We start from the raw sequence: 11,809 nt of genomic DNA on the forward strand, positions 1-11,809 counted from the left end.
GTGGCCATCCGGCGGAATATTCGGCTCTACACACGGCAGGCGGACTTGTCTTCAAGAAGTCCCTTACCAGCCTCCCCTTCCAGAGGACCCGTCTCTTTGGCTACATGCTGGAACAAATTATTAAGGACGCCACGGGAGGCACGAGTTCCCTCCATGCCCCACCGGCCTCCCCTGAAATGGCAGTTCAGCTCCCTTTTGTCCTTTCGCTGTTTCGCGGTGTCGAAAGATTCCTCTAGCTAACACAGACCGCGGTCTCGTCTAGCTAGAGAAAAGGCTTCCTTCAAGCCTACCCCTTCCCGACGTTCCCGCAACTCCCATGGTTGGTCCACCAGGCCTAGACCTGGCAGATCTTCCTCGGCATAACTCGTTCTAAGGGCCCAGCGTTTCTTCCAGTTTGGACGGGCGTCTCCTGTTTTTTTCAGGGATGTTTGGCTGGCCTCGGTGGAGGACGCTTAGATCAGGGAGGTGGTATTCTCTGGATACAAGATAGGGTTCGCTTCGCGGCCCCGGAATCACTTCTTCGAATCCCGCCCTCTAAAAAATCCTCCTCTGATCCCAGGTTTCTTTGCGTCCATTACCTTCCTTCTTTGTTCGGAGGTTATCGTTTCCGTCCCACAGCAGGAACGCTTCACAGGTTTCTATTCAAAGCTGCTTGTAGTGCCGAAGAAGAGCGGCACAGTTCGACCCATCCTGGCTCTGAAGTTAGTGAACAGAAGGTTCCGCCTGCGGCATTTCAGGATGAAGTTCATCTGTTCAGTTCTGGCTTCCATGGAACCACAGGGATTCCTGTGCTCCATGGATATCCAAAATGCCTAGCTCCATGTTCTGATTTTCCCAGCACACCTGCGTTTCGCGACGCAGAAGAGTCATTTCCAGTTTGTCGCCCTGCCGCTCGGTCTTGCGACCGCTCCCAGTGTCTTCATAAAGATCATGGCTACATTTATGGCCATTTTGAGGATCAGGGGGCTAGTGCTCATTCCATACCTCAAAGTCATCCTCATGCTCTGCCCCTCTCTCAGGCCCAGGAGAGTCTGACCATTGTCCTCGACTCCCTGTCCCGTTTCTGGTAGCTGGCCAACAGAACAAAGTCTTGTCTTGTTCCGAGTCAGCGTCTCTGAAGCATGCTGTTCGACACCCGTCAGTCGGGGGCTTTTCTTCTCGAGGAGAAGCGGGCAATTCTCCATACAGAGTTCACTCTCTGCAAGGCCCTCGGCTGCCTTCCTTCCGTTCAGCAATGAAGGTCCTGTGACGCATGGTGACAGCATCGGAAGCATTCCCTTTTGTGCTGTTCCATTTGAGACCACTTCAGCAGGCCATCCTTTCTCAGTGGGACACGTCTATGCTTTCTCTGGATCCTCCGATCCGGCTTTCCATCCGATTCTAATAGCCTCTCAACTGGTGGCTGTCATCCCCTCTCATTCCCCAGGTCCGGTCCTCCCATGGCAGGTGGTGACGACGGTCACCAGCCTTCCCGGCTGGGGTGCGGTTTCTCGCCATCCGTCAGTGAAGGGGGCGTTGGTCGGAGCAAGAGTCCTCTTTGCCGATTGACACCCTTGAGATAGGGGCCATCCTTCTGTCCCTGAGTTACTGGGAAAGGCTTCTCAGAGGTCTGCCAGTCAGAATCCAGACGTCCAATGCCTCGGCTGTGGCATATGTCAATCACCAGGGAGGGAATCAGTCTCTTGGCAATGGCGGAGGTACAAGATCCTCTTCCGGGCAGAGGCGATGGTTTCGGCACTATCCGCAGTGCATATCCCCGGTGTGGATAACAAGGCCGCAGTGTTTTCTCTGCCGCAAGGGCCTTGCGGCAGGAGAATGGTCCTTGCTTCAGGAGGTCTTCCTTCAAATTTGCCTTTGATATGGGGGAACTCCGGGCGCGGATCTCCTGGCGTCCCGACTGCTTAGGAAGGTTCCACCGTTTGTTTCCAGGTCCGCGATCCTCTTGTTGTGGATACCAATGCTTTGGCCATTCCTGGGTCGCAATTTGTACTTCCCTATCTGTTCCTCCCTTCCCTTTCTTCCCAGGCTGTTGAAGATCAATACGGAGGGGGTGCCAGTCATTCTGGCGGCACCAGATTGGCCCAGAAGGTTCTGGTTCGCTGAGATTGCCAATCTCCTCGTGGACTCCCACTGGAGGCCCCCTGACAGGCCAGATCTTTAGTACCAAGGACTGATCTGCCACAGAGTTCTTGGTGGCTCAATTTAACAGCTTTGCCGTTGAAACCTTCCATTTTGGCCGTTTTCTCAAGGCGGGACTTGATCCTGGCCTTGCCCTTAGTTCTCTAAAGGGTCAGATAGCAACCCTTTCCATTCCTTTTCTGAAGTCCATTTCAGAAGTCCTTAAGCTACTGGCTATCACGGTACAAAGATTTATATCCGTCCCATTCTCAGATCAGAATTTTTCTTTAAGGAGTGGCGCATGCGGCTCTCCCGTACCACACTCCCGTGGATCCTCAGTCTTGTTCTGGAGGCTCAGTGGGGTTCCCCCCTTGAACCTCCACATGAGGCCTCACTGTCTGTTCTGTCCTGCAAGGTGGCGTTTCTGGTGGCCATCTCCACCATTAGGCGCGCCTCGGAGTTGGTGGCTCTCTTCTGTCGCCCCATTTCTTTGGTTCCTCACCAGGATAGGGTAGTTTTACGGCCTTCGTCACCTTTTCTTCCCAGGGTGGTGTCCTCCTTTTACTTGAATAAGATCGTCCTTCCCACCTTTTGTCCTGCTCCGACCTATTCTCTGGGGCGTTCGCTGAACAGGCTAGACCTGGTCAGGGCGATGAGGATCTATTTGTCTAGGACCGCCTTCTTTAGGAAGACGGACCGTCTTTTTGTCATTCCAGATGGTATGCCAAGAGGCCTGCTGGCCTCAAAGGTTACGATTGTTCTCTGGATCAGACCTGCCATTCTGGAGGCTTACCGGGTCAAGAACAGAGTGACTCCTCCTGGGATTAAGACTCACTCTGCCCCGGGCAGTGGGCGCCTCCTGAGCGGTACGCCATGGGGCATCCGCCCTACAACTTTGCTAGGCGGCAACCTGGTGTTCCGTTCATTCATTTGCCAAATGTTTTAAGCTCCATACCTACGCTTCGGCAGTTGCCAGCCTAGGCGGAAGGATCTTGCAGGCGGCAGTGGTGAGTCCTCCGACCTGAATGGAGATTTTCTGCTGTTCCCACCCCAGGGACTGCTTTGGGACATCCCATGGTTCCTCTGTCCCCCAATGAGGCGATAGAGAAAACAGGATTTTTGGTTGCTTACCGTAAAATCTGTTTCTCGGAACCTTCTTTGGGGGACACAGCACCCTCCCAAGTTGAACAGCTCTGTTTTGTTGTGTTATATTGTTAGTTTGAGTTTTGTGTTACATGTTGCTTCTCCTACTGCTTTCTCGCTAACTGAATATCCTACTTCCTGTCGGTAGGGTGTATACTGCAGAGGAGGAGCTAACTTTATTTGCATAGTGTCAGCCTCCTAGTGGCAGCAGCATACACCCATGGTTCCTGTGTCCCCCAATGAAGGCTCCGAGAAACAGATTTTACGGTAAGCAACCAAAAATCCTGTATAATTCCATGACGCTTTACATGTGAAAATGGGGCAAATATTGACAAATACAACTAAACATGAGCAAAAACAAGGCACACAGGTACATAAGGAGGGAGGACCCTGCCCGAGAGGGCTCAGTCTGCAGGGGATGGGTGAGGATACACTAGGAGAGGGTAGAGCTGGTTGTGCGGCGGTTCAGTAGGTTGAGGATCACTGCATGCTCTAGGCTTGTCGGAAGAGGTGAGTCTTCAGGTTCCTTTTGAAGGTTTCTATGGTAGGCGAGAGTCTGATGTGTTGTGGTAGAGAGTTCCAGAGTATGGGGGAAGCACGGGAGAAGTCTTGAATGCGGTTGTGGGAAGAAGAGATGAGAGGGGAGTAGAGAAGGAGGTCTTGAGAGGATCGGAGGTTGCGTGTAGGTAAGTTCCGGGAGACCATGTCACAGATGTATGGAGGAGACAGATTGTGGATGGCTTTGTATATCACTAAGGGTTTTGAACTGGAGTCTCTGGGTGATAGGAAGCCAGTGAAGGGCTTGGCATAGAGGAGAGGCTGGGGAATAGTGGGGAAACAGGTAGATTAGTCGGGCAGCAGAGTGTAGAATGGATTGGAGTTGTGCCAGAGTGCTAGTGGGGAGGCCAGGGAGTAGGAGGTTGCAGTAGTCAAGGCGGGAGATGATAAGGGCATTCACTAGTGTTTTTGTGGTGTCGTGGTCAAGGAATGCGCGGATCCGTGAGATATTTTTGAGTTTGAGACAGCAGGAGGAGGCAAGGGCTTGGATATGTGGCTTGAAAGAGAGGGCAGAGTCGAGGATCACCCGGAGGCATCAGGCGTATGGGACTGGGGAAAGTGAGCAGCCATTGACATTGATAGATAGGTCTAATGGTCAGGTCTCCGCCCTTCTGATCCTGCTTCAGAGAAACCTAGCTTCACGCTCACAAGTCAGGACTTTTTTACAGGGAGTAGCTTATTCTCGTTTTCATCATCATCGTGTGGACCCCTGCTTCCGACCACTCTTCTTGAGCCCAGGCCGTAAGTTTCCCTTTCCTTGCTTTCATGGAAAGTCTCCTTGGAAGCTATCCTCTACATCAGACACGTTTCAGAGCTGGTGGCCCTATATTGCCGTACTCCCTTCCTTATTTTTCATCAGGACAAAGTGGCACCCTCCTTTCTCCCGAAGGTGGTTTCTCCCTTCCATCGTTCAGGAATCAGAAGCAAAAATTCGGAGCGTCTGACGGTCATCGCAAATGTCTCCTGGCTTCCAAAGCCACAATCGCCTGCTGGATCTGCTGTGCCATCCTGGAAACCTATCGGGCTCAAGGCAGACTGCCCCCTCCTGGGGTCAAGGCTTACTCCACACGTTCAGTGGGGCCTCCTGGGGTGATGGCTATAAAGCCTGCACACCTATGCATCAGCTGGCGCAAGCCTAGGTAGGAAGGTTCTGTTAGTAGTGGCAGTCAACCGAGCCTAGCCCTGTTCTGGGGGTGTTTTCATCTCTTGGATTTTGGGTACTGCGAGACATGGAGACTAACTGAAAATAGAAAATGAAAAGTCCAGTTTTTTTGTGTACAAGACTATCCCGACAGGTAAAAATAGTTGCTGTACACTATAGAGGACGACCAACCATGGTTTTTACCCCTTAGATGCTGCTGTCAATGGTGGCAGAGAAGCTTCATCTTTTAACCCCATTGGTACCCCTGAGATCATGATTGTGTGGTCCTGATGGTTGCCATTATAATCCATAGCCATGTAATGGCCCTGCGGTCTACCAGATATTGTGGCCTGTTCAGATGTTAGCAACATTTTAGTTGTAAAAATAAAATTTTTCATTTCTGTCATTTCACTTTGCATTCTTTCCTGAAAAGCACCTGAAGGGTTCATAAACTACCTCACAGCAGTTTTAAATATGTTTAGGTGTGCTGTTTCTAAAATTGTATCTCTTTTTGGGGGTTATTCAATATAAAGGTCCCCCAAAGTCACTTTAAAACAGAATAGGTCCCAAAAAAATAAGTTTTCTAATTTTGCTTGAAACAAATGGAAAAAATTGCTTCTCAGTTTTTAAACATTTTAACTTTGTAACAAAATAAAAGGACATTTTACATATTGTGCTCATGTAAAGTAGACATGAGGTAAATTTTAATAATAATCTTTATTTTTATATAGTGCTAACATATTCCGCAGCACTTTACAGTTTGCACACATTATCATCGCTGTCCCCGACGGGGCTCACAATCTAAATTCCCTATCAGTATGTCTTTATTTTACTCTGTAGCCTCATTGGGGTACATGGGACCATGGGTGTTATGCTGCTGTCCACTAGGAGGCGACACTATGCATAATCTGAAAAAGATTAACCATGGCTCCTCCTCTGCAGTATACACCCCTGGACGGCATTAGCCTTTTCCAGTTTTTGCTTAGTGTTGCATAGGAGGCACACCTAAAATTCCGTTTTGTTTTTTTTGTTTTGTTTTTCCACGATGGGATTACAGATGAAGAAAAGTGGGTCTCCTGCGAGACTCCCAGCATGGCTCTTTCCTTGGCCCCCTATTATAGAGTGCCCGGTTGAAGTCCAGATGGCTATTCCCCATGTCGCTCCTTCTCCAGTCCCTTGGGTGCTGGTTCGAAGTCGAGACTCCCCCTCCATCCCCAATTCCTTTTGGTTTCTGGGTTGAGGTCGAGGCGAGAATACAGCCCCCTGACGGTGACAGCAGCACCCTTCCTAATCCCCCTCTGGGGGCATTGGGTTGAGACGCCTCAGGTAGGGCCTGTACAGGCAGCACTCTGCAGCTCCCAGCAGTATGGGCGATGGGGCTCACAATCTAAATTCCCTATCAGTATGTCTTTATTTATTAATTATTAATCTGTGTGGTATGACTATCTGGACTAAAGGTATAAACATGCAAAGTTTGAAAATTGCACATTTTTTTAAAATGTCAAATATTTTTATAAAAAACATATTGACCTAAAATTACCACTAACATGAGGTACAATGGGTCATGAAAAAAAGCAATCTCAGTGTCACTGGGACAAGTTGAAACATTGTAGAATTATTGCCACATAAACTGACACATTTTCGTTTTTTTGGGAATTTAGTCCTGGTCATTAAGGCGTTACAACATATTAAAATCCATGTGAAGCTTGTGTGTATTGTCCAAGCCAACATGTTTCGGATTGTCTTTGGCCTCGGTCCTTGCTCTTGTCGGTTGAACTATACACTTGGGCTCCATGTGGATTGTAATATGGTCTAAGTAAAGTCGGATGTTTTTATGAAGTGCTTCTTGGAATCTGGACAACATTCTCCCTAGGCCACGTTCACACTTTCAGTATTTGGTCAGTATTTGAAAGCCAAAACCAGGAGGGGAACAATCGGGATAAGTGTAATAGAAAGCATAGTAGAAACACATGCAGAACATTAAGATCACAAGGTCCTATTACATTAAGAAAGCACATTTTTAAACAATTATTCTTTATTCAGAGCAAACTGTGGAGCAGAAACCATTGCCGATGTCTTGACAAGGCCAGTAATACTGTATATGATTTCCTATATAAGGCACAAAGTCACTTAATTGTATTTTGAAATCCCTAGATAATCCATTTTCTTCGGACAAGAGCCCACCCAGTAATGTTACAGCAGGTAATGTGACCACTTTTTAACTTTCAAGTATGCGTTGGTGAAGGCATCACACGATGACAGTTTAAGTACAATGTAAAATATTTCTTGCAGAACCCAGTGCTTCCCCCAACCATCACTGACCAGGTTCGTCTTTGGGAACTTGAGAAAGATCGCCTCCGTTTCTCTGAAGGTGAGGGGTGTTATTGTTTTTTATAATGTAATGCTAATGATGGGAGAAGAGTCCAAAATGCTGTATATATGTAACATTGCATGACGAAAACAGACTTCACATAAGGCCTTACCTACTGATAGAACAGACTATTGGTGGTATAGGAGAGTGACCTTTATATTTGTTTAGAATGTTAGGTATGAAAACAAATGATTTGGTGTCTCCTAAATGTACTTTTGTGCTCCATTTATATCACAGTATTAACCCCTTAGTACTCTGTGACCGATACATACATCATGTAGTGGATCAGTGTGTGTGGAGTAGGCTCGGGAGCTGTCACGATACTGGAACTGGATTTCCTGGGGCAATAGGTTCCTTCTGTATCCCTAGAACTATGGGGCGCCCTAGCTATCCCTGCTCTCCAGATTACCTCTGATGGTGAAGACGTCGGGGCCACATGCTATACTGATCTCCTAAATGCACACTGAACTATTCCCTCCCCCATCCAGGGAGGTATGGGACCGACATCGGGTAATGCAAACCAGATAAGGGAAACAGACTGGGATGAAAGGAAACTGCAATCATACAAATAAGCTCACAAAACAACAAAGTGGAAATCAAAGGAACAGGAGGAGGGACCAACCAAATGGGAGGGAATAAGGAAATACACACAATACTAAAACCACGCAGTTAACGTCTAGAGAGAACACCAACAGAAAGCTACAAATATGGACTACTCCTTCACCACCAAACTGGGTAGATGTAAGGTATCACCAGCAGGACACATAGGCATCAGCGAGGTTTAAATAGAAGCCCCTGCAGCGTGATAGGCCAAGTAACAAATGGAAAACACTTGCTGTACGAAAGGAATGGATGAAGGGCAGAATATAATCAGCACCCGGGCAGCGACAGGCTCTCCAGTGTCTTAGGCTTCTTTCACACTTCCGTCTTGAGACGGCCGTCATAATGCGTCAGCGCGACATATCGACGGACGTTGTAAAAAGATTGGCAAACGGATGTAACGCATCCAGTAACCTGACGGATGCATCGAATTTAGTAATACCTGAATTTCAATGCATAAAAATTCGAGAGAGAATTATATGATGGAATATAGGCTGAACTGGATGGACAAATGTTTTTTTTCGGCCTTACTAGCTATGTTACTAGATTTCCCTAACTAGAAAATCCTTCCAGGCATGCTCAGAATGAAAAAACGGGATACGTTGCTGGATACCTGCGTTTGACGGTCAGCGACGGATCCTGCGTCCATAGGCTTCCGTTACAGCCAACGACGGACAGCGCAGGACCCGTCGCTGAGCGATTTTCCAACGTGCAGAAAAAACATTCCTCTGAACGTTTTCTCTGCACGACGGACCGCTATTTTCCGACGGATGCACTGCACGACGGATGAAACGGAAGGCCATCCGTCACAATCCGTCGATAGTACAAGTCTATGGGAGAAAACAGGATCCTGCAGACGGGAGGAAAAAGACGGAAGTGTGAAAGAGGCCTTGGTGGATAGAGACTCCATCACTTCCATGTTGGTTCTCCTGAGCTGGTCCAGGCTGGGCTTCATAGGCGACCATGATTTTTACTATATCCTGGAATACAATAGTATTGCAGTATATAAAATAAGTAATCAAACAATATCCGGTTAATTTTTCCTAAAAGAAATGTTTAAAAATAAAAAAAAAATACAAATTTAGTATCTATGCATCTGTAAAAGTCCGAGCTATCAAAATATAAAATGATTTATTCCATATAGTAATCGCTGTAAAGAAAAAAAAAATCAAAAGCTTAAATTGATACCATCGCAGACTACAGCTTGATGCGCAAAAGGCTAGCCTTCTCACAGCTCCATTGATGGAAACATACGTTACTGGTCTTGGAAAATGATGACACAAGCTAATTATTATTATTTGATTTTATTTATGCTTTACAAATTTCAGTTCTTTTAAGCCACTAAAATGGTAAAAAACAAAAACCCTATTCATGTTTGGTATAGTCATAACTGTAGTGACCAGTACAATCATTTGCCAGGTCATTTTTTTCTCACATTGTAAAACAAGACCCAAAAAACAATTACAGATTTGCATCCCAATCACCATTTTGTCCAATTTTGAAAATATTTTCCTCTTTTTCAGTACACTGTAGAGTAAAATAACTGGTGTCTTTCAAAAACTACAATTTGTCCCTGTCCGGCGACAGTGAAATGGTTTAAAAGGGATTTTCTTGAACTATAAGACCCAATTCAGTAAGACTGGTGTTGAGCACACCAGTCTTAATGAATGGACTGCTGGAGCACCTACTGCACTTAAGAGGTGCATATCAATTAATTAATTAGGGCCTCTTACAACTGACATGTGCGTCCGCCAGAAATGTTACTTCAGTTAGGGATTGTCGTATATTTCTGGTGACATTTCTCCTATGAATTACTTGAGTGGGGTATTCTGCTCATGTTCCGCTAATGTTGGCAAAACATGTCGGGACTAATTTAATAAGGTCAAAAGTCATAAAATTTGATGAAAACACCTTGCCATAATATTTAAGGCCTATCGTTATAAATCAGTGGTGACTTTGGGTTAATTTAAGTACTGTGCTGTGTCTGGCGAACAATGAAGGAGACTTTGATATTATCATTCTTGTCTAAAAAACACGGAAAATGCAATGAAGCTGAGACTAGCGTCAGTGTGAACAGAGCTTAGTTCTGTCTCTTACGTTGTGTTCTTTGTGTCTTCTAGGTGTATTGTACAATCAGTTCCTCTCGCAGGTAGACTTTGAATTACTAAGAAATTATGCCCGTGATCTCGGAGTCCTCGTGTTTGAAAACCCAGCGAGACGTGTAATGGTGGTGACTCCAGCAGGCCACTCAGATGTTAAACGTTTTTGGAAGCGACAAAAGAACAACTAGTGTGAATACGTCATAAGAGATATTGGCCTTTCTTCTATCTGGACCCATGTTTGCAATTGACTTGCAAGCTTTGCATATTTTTATACTACCTTTATATACTGGGCACTTGCATACCTACTGACATTCACTGGGCTGCCGGCCTTTAAAGAGTTTTACTATTATTTTTGAGTTCCTCTTTTGGGATGTACATTGGGATTTTTTCCAAGCTAGAGAAACAGCTGCCTCCACCTGGAAATAATATTGTCATTATCTAGAAATCTTTTACTATTTATTGCAAATTAGAGCTGTAGCAATCTGGACTTGTTCTCTGAGGATCAGACTAGTTTTTCTCTGTAATTGCTCACTTACTGTTGGTTCATCATTAAAGCATTCGGGAGACGAATTGCACTTTTGCTTTCTCCCAGAAGATTAAAAAAATAGGTGTTTATTTCCACAATCTTTAGAAAGGTTATAAGATCCTTTTGTTCTCTCATGTTTCAGGCCTCGAGTACATAAAATTGTTAACATTACACATCAGTGATATGGATCTGTACTCCACTGCTGCGTTGTATGAGGCTGTACTCCTTCCTAGAAGCAGTGTAAAATAAGTCATGTGGGGAACTATGCCATACTGCTTCCCTTGTAATCTGTTCAAAACACCCACATAAAGGTACAATGCTCCTGGCCTTTCACATTACCATTAGTGATGAGCAAACATGCTCAGATAAGGTGTTATCCGAGCATGCTCATGTGCTAACCAAATGTCTTCGGTGTGCTCGAAAAATATGTTCGAGTTCTTGCATCTAACAGGCAATCCCTGCATGCGTTGCAGCTGTGGACAAGCTGCGGGACATGCAGCCACGGGGACTGAAACATTTTTGAGCACGCCGAAGACACTCGGCACACAAGCATCCTCATAATGCCTTTACATGGAAACATACCTTAAAGGAAAAAACACTATAAACCAGCAGACAACAGGCTAAATTTGCAGGTTAATAGTGTCCTATAGCTGTGTGGCTGCTGCACTGAAAGCTCTACTACCAGCAGGAAATTCAATTTATTCCGACTTTCAGTTACAAAGGCATGGCTTCAGTCACCGCTCAGTATAAAGTGATTGGCTGCTGAAACTACACCCTAACACTGACTGACAGCCAGCTCAGCAGTGAACGCTGAGTATGTACCTGCCGTTCTGCTATGACTGAAAGCCAAAGTGTCATGAATGTGTTGAGACTTTGGGCGTTAATCAGGTCACTACAACTAGGGGCGCCTTCGTTTATCCATGTCCCCCGGATTACTCCTGAAGGTGGAGACGCTGGGTTCTCATGCCTTGCTGTTCCCTCCCCCATCCAGGGTAGTGGGAAGCTGAAGTGTATAGGAAGATGGGGATAAATGAAAATAACACTCATCCAAAATACACACACACCAATCAACAGAGTGGGACACAGGAGAGTTAAAGGAAGGAGAAAACCAAATTGGATAGGATGAGGATGTGCACATAAAACTCCAAGCAACAATCTCCTGAACAAGTCTCCAAATGCAAACAAATCTACAAATGCAAACCTTAACCCTGAACTACACCTCCAGAACCAGGCAGTAAGAACTATCACTG

At 46.0% G+C, this 11,809-nt stretch overlaps 1 protein-coding gene across 1 annotated transcript in view; it reads left to right on the top strand.

The window, feature by feature from the left end:
- The window catches only part of GTF2H4 (general transcription factor IIH subunit 4), a 52,650-nt gene extending 42,047 nt beyond the window's left edge, over positions 1-10,603 (top strand). Inside the window, exons 12-14 of the mRNA XM_069758673.1 lie at positions 7,115-7,162; positions 7,253-7,331; positions 10,052-10,603. Of these exons, the coding sequence (XP_069614774.1) occupies positions 7,115-7,162; positions 7,253-7,331; positions 10,052-10,221 (297 nt within the window). The 3' untranslated portion in view covers positions 10,222-10,603. The remainder of the gene's footprint in view (positions 1-7,114; positions 7,163-7,252; positions 7,332-10,051) is intronic.
- The last annotated feature ends 1,206 nt before the right edge of the window (positions 10,604-11,809 follow it).

This window comes from Ranitomeya imitator, chromosome 3 (genome assembly GCF_032444005.1).
Source record: "Ranitomeya imitator isolate aRanImi1 chromosome 3, aRanImi1.pri, whole genome shotgun sequence".
In the NCBI taxonomy this organism is placed as follows: domain Eukaryota; kingdom Metazoa; phylum Chordata; class Amphibia; order Anura; family Dendrobatidae; genus Ranitomeya; species Ranitomeya imitator.